The 13,683-nt window shown below is 37.7% G+C and overlaps 1 protein-coding gene across 31 annotated transcripts in view; it reads right to left on the minus strand.

The window, feature by feature from the left end:
- The window catches only part of HMBOX1 (homeobox containing 1), a 224,162-nt gene that overhangs the window by 126,982 nt on the left and 83,497 nt on the right, over positions 1–13,683 (minus strand). For all 31 annotated transcript variants that reach the window (XR_011386241.1, XR_011386240.1, XR_007918102.2 and 28 more), the window contains one exon: positions 10,324–10,403. Coding sequence is in view for 24 of the 31 variants with exons in the window: in XM_070068230.1 (XP_069924331.1) it covers positions 10,324–10,346 (23 nt within the window). In the remaining 7 variants the exon portion in view is untranslated. The remainder of the gene's footprint in view (positions 1–10,323; positions 10,404–13,683) is intronic.

Raw genomic sequence — 13,683 nt, forward strand, 5'->3', positions numbered from 1 at the left:
AAAACAAAACAAAACAAAACAAAACAAAACAAAAAAAACACAAAAAACAAAAAACACCATAGGCTCAGAATAGTTATGTCCTTGCAAAAAGTCTAAGAAATAGAAAAAAAGATTTAAGCCTAGATTTTATTGACTCCTAAAGCTTACATCATTCTGCTTTCCAATATTGTGGGAATTACTGGAATCATGAGATCTGGACATAGGCTGTTATATTCCTTTAAAGGAGTTTCCAGTTAATATAATTTAGTTGAAACAACTGGTAGTAGTAACATCTTTGTTCCATCTAGATTTTATATTTACTTATTAGGTACAAAAGGATTTGGGCTTTATTTCATTCGAAACAGAGAGTTAGGTGTCCAAAATGTTTTAATGAATAATGTATTGCTTCTCCTTTGATATGAAAAGTCATTTTTTTTAAAGATTTTAGTTATTTGAAAGACAGAGTTACAGAGAGAAATAGAGACAGAGAGAGAGGTCCTCCATCCACTGGTTCACTCCTCAGATGGCCACAACGGCCAGAGCTGTGCCAATCCTAAGTCAGGAGCCAGGAGCGTCCTCTGGGTCCCCGACGTGGGTGCAGGGGCCCAAGGACTTGGGCCATCCTCCACTGCTATCCCAGGCCATAGCAGAGAGCTGGATTGGAAGAGAAGCAGCTGGAACTAGAACCGGCTCCCATATAAGATGCCTGCACTTCAGGCCAGGGCTTTAACCCACTGTGCCACAGCACCGGCCCCGAAAACTCTTTTATAATATGCAAAATTTCCATATGAACCTGTTATCTACCTTTCGATTCTCTTTTCTATTCTACTAATTGGTTTGTCTTTCAAATCCTTTTAAAACTTAGTTGGCAGGGGATGTGCTGTAGCATAGTAGGTTGCGGCCTTTGCCTGTGGCACTGGCATCCCATATGGGCACTGGTTCATGTCCCTACAGCTCCTCCTCTGATCCAGCTCTCTGCTATATCCTGGGAAGGCAGTGGAAGAAGGTTTAGATGCTTGGGCCCCTGCACCCACATGAGAGACCCAGAAGAAGTTCCTGGCTCCTGGCTTCAGATTGGTCCATCTCCAGCCACTGAGGCCATTTGGGGAGTGAACCAGAGTATGGAAGACCTTTCTCTCTATCTGTCCCTCGGTCTGTCTGTAAATCTGCCTCTCAAATAAATAAAAATCTTTAAAAAGAAAAACTTAGTTGGCAGAAATATAGAATTTTATGTGAAATCTCACTAGCTTTAAAAACCGATTCTCTAAAAACAAAACAAAAAACATTTTGAGGACTCAAACTAATATGTAGGTCCATAGGCTACAATATTTATCCTACACCTATGTGTATTATGGTCTGCATTTTTTCAAATGTTCAATTATGACAAACTACCTACCTATTATATATGATAAATGAAAGATTTATTTTCATGATTACTAGACTCTTCATTGCTTTGGTTCTCTCTTTCCTAAATTTTATAATGAAAAATTTTATTAACAGAGAAAAAATTTACAGTGAATACTCATCCATATACTAACAACTTAGATTTTTATCATTCACTTTTTATGACATACTATCACATAGAAAGAAAGGGTCTCAGAAAGTCCAAGTAAACTGTGTATTATCTTTTAAATATATTTTCCCACAAACTTTTTGAGTTCCTGCATATCTATCCATTCTCTTTTCCAACCATTCCTAATTTATCACACTATTTGGAAGAATTTCAAAATCAGTTACAAACATCTGACACTTCTCCCTAAAAGCTTCAGTATGCATATATTAACTGGTGCTGCTCAATATTCACTCAGCTTTTTTTCTTTATGGAGGCAAAATTGGCATAACAGAAAGTGTACAAACCTCATGATTACCATTCTAAGGGTGTTGATAAATACAAACACTTTTGAAATTCAAATCCGCATTGAACATACAGAATATCTTCATCAAAGGCCAGCATTGTGTAGTGGGTTAAGTCACTACTTATAATGCTGACATCCCATGAGTGCCAGTTTGTGTCCCAGATGCTCCACTTCTAATCTAGCTCCCTGCTAATGTGCCTGGGAAAAGCAGAAGATGGCCCAAGTGCTTGGGTCCATATACTCATCTGGGAAACCTAGATGAAGCTCTTGGCTCCAGGCTTTCGCCTGGCCCAGACCAGGTCATTAGGGCAGTGAGCCAATGGATTGAAGATTTCTGTCTCCCTTTCTCTCTGTAACTCTACCTTTAAGTAAAATAAATCTTAACAAATGTCTCCCTCCTGAGAGACACTGTTAGAAAAACAAACAAAAAAAGAATATCACCCATCAACTCAGGAAGTTGCCTTAGACACCTTCTTCATCAATTTCTATCCCCTTCCCTCAGAAGCAATCACTGTTCAGATTACGTTTCCTACCACATATTTATACAACTTTATATGTACTCTCTACTTATTCTTTTGTATAAAGCTTCTTTCACTAAGCTCAAATTTTTTTGAAATTCACTTCTTGTTATAGCAGTTTGTTCCTTTTTATTGCCAAGTAGTGTTTCATTCTAGAACTAGACCACAGGTTTGTTTATCCTTTCTACTGATAGACACTTCTATTATTTCTAATTATCGGCTATTTTAAATGCCTTTGCTTATTACATTAGTACTCTACTAAATCTTTTGGTAGTTTTCTCCCAAACAGCATGAAGGTGTACATTTGTGAATAAATAGAATCAAAAGGTAAGTTTATTTTGGTGCAAAAATTTTGAAATCCATGTATACGAGGGGTCTGCAAAAAGTTCAAAATGTAAACTATGAAAAACGTGTCCATGGACTTCTTATCTTTATGTATAATCACCCACTCAGAAGAAAAGAGAAAACTTTTGACCAGGGGGACTAATTTCTTTTCTTTCCTGAACAATTTCACAAGATCTATTCACCCTACATAACACAGATGATCTATTTTAAGATGTTATATAGTTGGGGCCAGCGCTATGGCGCAGCAGGTTAACACCCTGGCCTGAAATGCCAGCATCCCATATAGGCACTGGATATAGTCCCGGCTGCTCCTCTTTCGATCCAGCTCTCTGCTGTGGCCTGGGAAAGCAGTAAAATATGGCCCAAGTGCTTGGGCCCTTGCTCCCATGTGGGAGACCCGGAGGAAGCTCCTGGCTCCTGGCTTTGGATAGGCACAGCTCCGGCTGTTGTGGCCATCTGGGGAGTGAACCAGCAGATGGAAGACCTCTCTCTCTTTGTCTCTACCTCTCTTTGTAACTCCGTCTTTCAAATAAATAAAATAAATCTTAAAGAAGAAAAGATGTTCGCCGGCACCGCGGCTTACTAGGCTAATCCTCCGCCTTGCGGCGCCAGCACACCGGGTTCTAGTCCCGGTCGGGGTGCCGGATTCTGTCCCGGTTGCCCCTCTTCCAGGCCAGCTCTCTGCTATGGCCAGGGAGTGCAGTGGAGGATGGCCCAAGTGCTTAGGCCCTGCACACGCATGGGAGACCAGGAGAAGCACCTGGCTCCTGGCTTCAGATCAGCACAATGCGCCGGCCATAGCGTGCCGGCCGCGGCGGCCATTGGAGGTTGAACCAACGGCAAAAAGGAAGACCTTTCTCTCTGTCTCTCTCTCTCACTGCCACTCTGCCTGTAAAAAAAAAAAAAAAAAAAAGATGTTATATAGTCTTGGAAGAGTTCTATGTCTTAACCTAGGTGACTTAAATTATACAGCTACATTCACTTTGGAAATTCAACAAGTTGGTCAATGTTGGTCTGTGGACTTCAGTAGGATACTTGTATTATACTTCAGTGAAAAATTTACTGAAAAAGCTATGTGAGCATCTTTCTAATGGCTTATAAGAGACACTGAACAATTTAGCTTCTGTTTGTCTATTCTATAATGCACACCCTGGCAGTTTGCAGGTAATGGATTAAGTACTTGGGTCTTTGGGCTTTGGCCTGGTCCAGTCCCAGCTGTTACAAGTATTTGAGGAGTAAACCAGTCGAGGACAGATCTGTTTCTGTCATTCTCTCAAACAAATTGTTTTAAAATTAGAATAATATTAAGGGAAATAATTGTCAGAACTAAAGATTTCACAGTATATGAAACAATGTAATATTTTCAGATTCCTTGACTATTGGAAACCACTTTTATTCTAAAAGTCATAAAAGGAGGAACAGTAGCTATGTGTTGTTTTGTCTGCCTAGAATGTTTCATAGTTTTTTGAGGTTGTCACTCACAGTATTCCAATTTCTCGTCAATGAAATGGGCATACAAGGAAGCCATGCCTTTCTCTCCTTAACACACTCTGGTTGCATCAAGGGGGAGATAGAGTATCACTGTCAGTGTGCTCAGTTACAGGGAGATGTTAGTCTGACAAATTTCTCATTATGCTGAAGAGGCCAGTTTGTGGGAAAATAAAGTGGACATACCAGGAGTATGCAGAGTAGAGCAACAGACAAAACCCTATACTATTCATATCCCTTGTTCCCTTGTTCAAGTAATTCTTTTTTCAAAAAAAGATTTATTTATTTATTTGAAAGGCATAATTACAGAGAGGGAGAGACAGAGAGAGATCTTCCATTTGCTGGTTCACTCCCCAAATGGCCACAATGGCCAGGGCTGAGCCAGGTGAAGCCAGAAGCCAGGAGCTTCATCAGGATCTCCCATGTGGGTGCAGGAGCCAAAGCAATGGGCTATCCTCTGATGATTTCCTAGGCACATTAGCAGGGAGCTGGATCAGAAGTGGAGAAGCTGGGACTCAAACCAGCACCCATATGGTATGCTGGCACTGTGGACGGTGGATTAACCCACTACATCACAGCACCGGCCCCTTCCTTGTATGTTTTACCTTGTTTAAATTAGCTATCTCTAACTTGCAGCAAGAGAAACCCCCAATGCAAAAGATATAACCTAAGGAGAGAGGCGCCTTTCTCTGAAGGGAGGAAGGAACCTCCACTGTGATATGGCCTTGACTAAACAAATTCAGAGTTGGTGAACTCAAGGGGCTTCCATAGCCTAGACAGCTCATAGCAAGAGTCTCGGGTGATTGCTGACGTCATAAATAAGAGTGCTAATTGTTAAATCAACAACGGGAGTTCACTGGGTTCATGCTCCCCACGCAGGATCTCTGTCCTTAATATGTTTATCTATGAAACTCAAAAACAACACTACTAGTCGAACAATACCCTATATACCTGGTTCGGTTGTGTGAGTGCAACCTGTTGAAATCCCTGCTTAGTATATACTAAATTGATCTTCGGTATATGAAGGTAACTGAAAATGAAACGTGATGAAGGGCGGGATGGGAGAGGAAGTGGGTGAGGGGAAGGCCACGGGAGGGAGGGAGGTCGGGGGGAAGCCACAACAATACAAAAGGTGCATTTTATATTCTACTTAAAACTATTGGTTGAGCTCTGTAATTAATACACAATTACTCTTAGGTGTTTAATCAATGCTATAACTAGTACTCAAATAGTATTTTACACTTTGTGTTTCTGTGTGGGAGCAAAATGTGGTAATCTTTACTTAACATACACTAAATTGATCTTCTGTATATAAAGATAATTGAAGATTAATCGTGATGTGAAGGGGAGGTGGAGAGGGAGTGGGAGAGGGGAGCGTTGTGGATGGGAGGGAAGACACGGGGCGGGGGGAGGCTATTGTGGTCCATAAGCTGTACTTTGGAAATTTGTGCTCATTAAATAAATTAAAAAAAAAATAGGTATCCAATAAATACATTTGAATAACCTAAAAAAAAAAAAGATATAACCTAAGTAAAAATATCCAAAACAGCTGGAATAGAATCTATGATCACCATAGGGCACAGGTTCAAATCATGTAAATGATACTGAAGATACTGTATTTTTCTGAAAAAGGATAGAGATCAGAACCTCTCTTAGATCTCTGATAATAATATTACAGTTTACTAACATAAAACAAGGTATACACTGTGGCACTTCCAAATTTATTTTTTAATGATTTTAGCTACTTTAAGCATATACTCAAGAAATTATGGCATTTGAGTGACCTATAAAGGTTATCTAAGTAAATGATATCAGCAATTCTTTCCTAACAGTAAAAGGAAACATGTAAGAGTGGAATTAATTTTCTTATGAATAAGGATTATTCACAGGATAAGGAACATTTTTCACTTTAAATTACTAATCTGAAGGCAGACTTGGGCCAACAATAATTGAAAATGATGTGAGAAGAATTTCAGCATTGTAATATCTCAGACAATGTTTAAAGCATAAAAGAACAATTACATTCAAGAATTATGGCTCAGTTCATAAACTTATGATCTAAGAAAAGACTATCCTATGAGACTACAATAGTAAATATATTTTACAATGAATTTTTTCAATACTTGAGGATATACCTAAACCCTTCTTGGATAAGGCACGAGGCATAGAATATATCATAAACTAAATTTGACAAAAAAATGAGGTTAAAGCATTCACAGAAGATGACTCTTGAACCCTCACAGGCAAAAAGGACATTGCTACCTTTCTTGCAAAGCATCAGCATTAAAAAGGTTTTCTAGGTAACAAAGCTTTGTCTTCAGCTCTATGCTGTTATCTTTAAAGATAATTTTATCTAGAGTGATCAAACAAAGTAAGTTAGTTTTTGTTTTGCATATATGGTATTTATCAGATGATGATTTAACATACTCTAGAGTTGACTATAATATTCACTGACTCAGGCCCTTTAAAGTATTTATGTGACACTATCCTCTTTCTCAGTTATTACAACCATCAAAGGATACCATCTTAAAACAAGAAAATGACAAATAAGAAATGAAGTTTTACTGGGGACTGAGCTTGAGAGTATAGTGAAAATGATTCAATATAATTCAAACCAATAGGAGAAAAGATTGAAGTCTAAGAACAGAAGCTGTGACTACAGATACAGTATTAAAATGTTTTTATAAAAGGATGTTGCTAAAAGTAAGATTATATCATATCAGTCACATTTTATCTTTTTAAATATTTATTTATTTATTTGACAGAGTTACAGATAGAGAGGGAGAGACAGAGAGAGATCTTCCATCTACTATTTCACTCCCCAGATGGCCACAATGGCCATAGCTGGGCCAAGCCGAAACCAGGAGCCAGGAGCTTCCTCCAGGAGGTCTCCCATGTGGATAGCAAGGGTCCAAGCATTTGGCCCATCTTCTGCTGCTTTTCCCAGGCCATTGGCAGGGAGCTGGATCAGAATTGGAGCAGCCCAGACACAAACTTGCCTCATAAGGGATGCTGGCATTGCAGGCAGTAGCTTTACCCCACTACACCACAATGTAGGCCCCGTCAAACTCATTTTAATAGTTTTTAAGTTACGTTGATTAAGATGGAGGTTTCTTTTTTTTTTTTAACTTTTATTTAATAAATTTAATTTCCAAAGTACAGCTTTTGGATTACAGTGGCTTCCCCCCCCCCCATAACTTCCCTCCCACCCGCAACCCTCCCATCTCCCACTCCCTCTCCCATTCCATTCACATCAAGATTCATTTTCAATTATCTTTTTATAAAGAAGATCAATTTAGTATATATTAAGCAAAGATTTCAACAGTTTGCACCCACATAGAAACACAAAGTGTAAAGTACTGTTTGAGTACTAGTTATAGCATTAATTTACATTGTACAACACATTAAGGACAGAGATCCTACATGGGGAGTAAGTGCACAGTGACTCCTGTTGTTGACTTAACAATTGACACTCTTGTTTATGGCCTCAGTAATCACCCTAGGCTCTTGCCATGAGTTGCCAAGGCTATGGAAGCCTTTTGAGTCCGCTAACTCCAATCTTATTTAGACAAGGCAATAATCAAAGTGGAAGTTCTCTCCTCCCTTCAGAGAAGGGTACCTAAGATGGAGGTTTCTTATTACAGTCACTTTTTACACATTAGGGGGAAAAAATCTGTTTTGTTGCTTTGAAATAATTGCAAGCACATGCATAGTGTGCTACATAGATGATAGATAGTATGTTTTAGTGTAATAAGAAGCTGTAGTGTGTTCTTTCCCTTCCTACCACAGTATGATGTTTTAAGAAATCCCCTGCATCAGAAATTGGGAGGTACTTCCACTTCCCTTTAGAATGTTAATTCTTGTCATACCTTCATGTGAGAATTTGTTGTCAATTTCCTCTTGCTTTGGCAAAGTCATATCAGACCTTATCAGACTCCCTATGTGAGTTACTGACCTCAACTACTAGACTTCAAAATACATCAAGAGTTTGAAAGACACTTTGAGAGATCAGGCTATGATAGGCCGTGGAGCTCTGAAACCTTGCCTGCTAAAATGGGTACCAGGCTCTAGCATGAAGGAATATTATGTCTCTCTGGATCACCACTGTGGTGGTCAGGCTAAGAACTATCCCTATGAAGGAATATTTCGATCTATAACTAGATGTTGGTTTTTTTTCATACACTTACTTCAATACTAAGTCAACAACTAGACTTTAATAATTTGAGAATTCATTATTGTAGTTAATCAAACTTTTCCACTGTGTATTTTCTTCATGTCATTCTCCTCTTCTTTAAGCATGTGAGTCCAAGAAAATATTCCCTTTATATGGTAATAAATTACAGGGTTTGTGAAATCATACTTTGATCATCCCCTTACTAAATACTATTACTAAATCAAAAAAAAAAAAAAAGTAAAGACATGAAATTTTAAAGAAGGAGATTTAAACGATATGATACTAGAGAAGTGGATACCAGTCAAGATATGAAGACCATCTGGCTCCAGGGCCATGTAAGGCTTGTGAAATCATCTGGTCTGGCCCTGTCACAGGAACCACAGGTTGGATGCAGAATTCAATAAATAGGGGCCAGTGCTGTGGCGTAGCAAGTAGCCGCCACCTGCAGTGCCGGCATCCCATTTAGGCCCCGGTTCAAGTCCTAGCTGTTCCACTTCCGATCCAGCTCTCTGCTATGGTCTTGGAGGAAAGTATAATATGGCCCAAGTCCTAGGGCCCCTGCTCCCGCATGAGAGATCCGTGGGAAGCTCTTGGCTCCTGACTCCAGATCAGCGCAGCTCTGGCCATTGTGGCCAATTGGGGAGAGAACCAGTGGATGGAAGACCTCTCTCTCTGCCTCTCCTTCTCTATGTAATTCTGACTTTCAAATAAAAAAACCTTTAAAAAATTCAATAAATTCATAGCATGCTAATTTTTAAGTTGATAATTTTGTATGGCCTATGAATGATGTTATAAATATCTAAATGACCCCTGGCAGAAAAAAGGTTTCCTATCCCTGATTTAGAAAAAAATCATTCACTCAACTAAAATTTACTGAGTGTCCATTATGTGTCAAATAACATAGGAAGCACAAAAGATCAAGAAGGAACAAATCAGGCAAAAATTCCTGGCCTCAAGATGCTTACATTCTAATGGCTATTGAGAATAGTCATTCCTTTAGTTAGTAAATGGATAAAGAGGAGGGGGGTGTACGTGAAACTAAGACTCAAAGAGATTAAGTGCTTCAGCAAGAACATGGTTACTTAGCCGAAACTCAGGCTGGCATTAATAAGCCTATTCTAGAGACTTTCCATTGTATCATAGAATCAATAAAAGCAGGAAGATGGAACTTATGAAAAACCTAAATAACCAGGAAAACCTATTTTATTGTCTACTTATTGGATTGTAGAACTGTCAACCAAAACGGAAGGAATTTAAGTGAAACACAGACGCTACCAAATTTTAGAAAATACTTATGCTAAAGGCATTTTGCATTAGACTCTAAAGATGCACTTAATGAGCTAATAGATACTTTATCTTCTCTAATATGTGAAATTCCCGGAATACTTTCATTCAGAGGCCTATTTAATATGAACTGGTGGTTACAGTTCATATCCTAGCACAAAAACACTCTCAACATAATACCATCATCTCAATTTGTATGTTTTGCCTGACTCCAAAGAAAGAATAGCAACTACATTAGCTAACAGGCTTAACTACATTATCATTTCCAACAGCTAAAGGGAAATGGCTGGCTGTGGTGTTAGGAGTTTGCATACAAAAGGAAACATTAAGATAACATTCTCCCAATATTCTGTTTATCACAAGGAATCTAACAATGGTTTTATCAACTTGTTAACTAATCATCTTACAAATATCTTGTCTATAAAGCAACTGAAAATAAGTAATTTTATATTCTGTTGAAAATTAATGTCAAAATTTGAAGCTGGAAACAGAAATGCTTCACCACATGACTATGATATTTGTTTACTTTAATGCCAAACAGGTATACTACCATTTGATTCCTTTTCTAAAAGTCTTTCGACTGTAAAAATGTCTGCTCTTAAATGTGAATCATAATAATAATTTCTTAAATTTATTAAATGATTGAGAAGATAAAAATTGGGAAGGACTGAATACTTACACCACTGGAAAAGAACTGAGCATACTTCACATGAGGCGGATCAATATCCTTTCCAGAGATGATCAATGTGATTTATCATTCTGCAGAATAAAGACAAAAAATTGAAACATACTGTTACTCAATGTTGAATAAAATTTTTCATTATATAACTTAAGAATATTAAGAGTTAACTTTTGCTAAACATGTTTTTAAAACTTATTTTGCAATTTGAAATGAAATACTGGTTTGAAGTAAAATTATGGAAAAAAATGCACTGACAGTTTCCAAATACATTTGGAACAAATAATGATAATCATGTAATCTGTTATGAAAAATCAACCAGAGAAACAGATTTAAACATGCAATAAAATATATATAGGGCAGGCACTGTGGCGTGGCAGGTAAGGCCACTGGGCGCCAGTTTGAGTCATGGCTGCTCCACTTCCGATCTAGCTCTCTACTACGGCCTGGGAAAGCAGTAGAAGATGGCCCAAGTCATTGGGCCCCTGCATCTGCATCAGAGACCTGGAAGGGGCTCCTGGCTCCTAGCTTTGGATTGGCGCAGCTCCGGCCATTCTGGCCATCTAGGGAGTTAACCAGCTGATGGAAGACCTCTCTCTCTCTCTCTCTGCCTCTCTGTAACTCTGCCTTTCAAATAAATAAATAAATAAATCTAAAAAAATGAATATATATATAACAAAGTGGCATTCAAAGTAATTCTTTTGATAATACCATAAGGGTATTTATGTAAAATCCTATAAACAAGAAACACCCCCCAGAGTGACTGTCACTAAATGTCTTAACTGAGGCAGAAATTCTTGGGTATGGTTCCAATTGTATTAATTATTTTACTGCTAACATAATCTTTAAAGACTTAGTTTTTCTAAGTAAAAATTTTTACAACTGTTAACAAGCAAGCATAAAGGATAACTACTTCAAAGAGCTACTGAAGAAGTAAAAACAATTTGTTAAGGGAGGTGATGAAGCATTTCCACAAACTATCAGATGGTAATCGCAACTACAACCAGTTTAAAAAGAGAGGAATACCAATGTTGCGTTTACATTACTGAACAGAGTATAAGTTAATAATGGAGTGAGCCCAGTACTTTTATCTTCTGATTTGTATTCCACTGCTTTAGTCACCAGACACTTTGACCCCTTTCAATACAGACATAGATCTTCACAAAAAATGAAATCTTTTCACAGTTTAGGAGCTAAAGATCACAAAGACTGAACTTATTAGCAGCCTCAAACCATAATCTATAGAGACAACTATTTCTATTAACTCTAAGTTAAGATATAAATTAGACAAAAGTTAAAAATGTTGATGTCAAAAACTCTCATATTAAAACACACATTTAGCAATGAATTATATTACGCAAGACCAAAGTGCCTAACAGTGACTAATGATATATGTGAACTGTACAGGGTGAAGTTAGAAACCTTTCACAATTGCATATCCTAAATTGTAGCACTAAATGAAGTTTCTGTTTAAGTTAATTTTCCTTGTGACTTAAAAAAAAATCTGTGGACCAGTGCTGTGGCACATCGGGTGAAGTTCCAGCCTGTAGCACTGGCATCCTATGTGGGTGCCAGTTCAAATTCTGGCTATTCTATTTCAGATCCAGCTCTCTGGGAAAGCAGTAGAAAATAGTCCAAAAGCAGTAGAAGATGGTTCAAGTCTTTGGGCCCCTGAACCCGCGTGGGAGATCTGGAAGAAACTCCTGGCTCCTGGCTTCAGTCTGGCCCAATCCTGGCTGTTGTGGCTATTTTGGGGAATGAACCAGCAGATGGAAAATTTCTCTCTCTCTGTCTCTTTCCTTTTCTCTCTGTATTTCTGACTTTCAAGCCTTTCAAATAAATAAATATATATTTAAAAAAATCTGTCCAAATAAAGGATATAACATACAAAGAAAATCTACTGTCTTCTTTATATTCAAAACAAAAATTAAAAACATAAAAAGATAGGCATAAAAGTTTTAGATTTCCTACAATAAAAACCATAAACTAATGAGCTAATCAATTAAATTGGGAAAATATTGGATATGAGGAGAGAGGGCAAATCTAAGGTATAAAGACTATAAACATACTAAAGGTCAAAAAATAAGTCAAAAAATAATTAATTTAATAATGGGGTATCTGTTCAGCAAAAACTAAGCAGATCAATATCTTTTCAAAAACGTATTATTGTAGTTCATTGGTCTAAATGAGAATTATGACATCATGTTGGGAAGAAATCTGGCATATATAAGAAAATACCAGAATTTTTACTGTCACCTTTTTTCCAATAGTTTATCTTTACAAAAAGTTCTTTCAATAAATATAGAAATGTCCAAATAAATTAAAATATATTTTTATCAATAAACACAATGTTATCATTAAGAACACATGAGGGTTTTATTTGGTAACTTGTTGGGATATATACAACGCAGTGTTGACTAAGAAAAGCAAAAAGCAATAAAAGGAGTATAACATAATCAAACAAAAAAACTACAACCAAAAAGTTCTTTTATGTGTGCTCATGTCAGCATATGTATCTATATACATACATACACATATATCTATCGGCTTAAGCACAGGAGAAAAAGCAAGTGATCAACAAGTAACAGAATTGAGGGTGAAAAGAGAGTAGCGCTGTGTGTGTGTGTGTGTATGTGTGTGTGGAATATGGGTAAAAAAGGATATGTGAATCACTTGGGGAGTCAAGGGATAAAGGAAGTAAAGAAAAGAATGGAGGGGCAGGCACTGTAGCATAGTGGGCTAAGCATCCACCAGTGGTGTCTGCATCCCACATGGGCACTTGTTCATGTCCCGTCTGCTCCTCTTCTGATCTGGCTCTCTGCTATGGCCTGGGAACGCAGGGGAGGATACTCCAAGTGCTTGGTTACCTGTACCCACATGGGAGACCAGAAAGAAGCTCTTAGCACCTGGCTTTGGATCAGCTCAGCTCTGGCTGTTGCGGCCATTTGGGGTGTGAACCAGTGGATGAAGGACCTTTCTCTTTGTCTCTCCTTCTGTCTGTAACTCTACCACTCAAATAAACAAAAAAACCTTACAAATAAAAGTATTGAGAAGAAAAAACAAAATTACACTTGAAAACATATATGTACACTTACATAAAATTATGTATGGGCAAGTGTAGAATACACATATTCAATACAATTATAAAAATCCCTACCATTAGAAATAAACTCTTAATAATCAAAAGATCAGGTAGAATAATCAAAATATTATATAAAGTCATGTTGATTAAAGAAAAGGCTTATTGTCAGCATTACTAACCTCTGAAGAAAAACACAAATCAAGAAATTCATTAGGGGAGCCAGTATTGTGGCAGAGCCGGTTGAGTCACTGCTTCAGATACCAACATCCCATGTCAGA

Source organism: Oryctolagus cuniculus, chromosome 2 (genome assembly GCF_964237555.1).
Source record: "Oryctolagus cuniculus chromosome 2, mOryCun1.1, whole genome shotgun sequence".
In the NCBI taxonomy this organism is placed as follows: Eukaryota; Metazoa; Chordata; class Mammalia; order Lagomorpha; family Leporidae; genus Oryctolagus; species Oryctolagus cuniculus.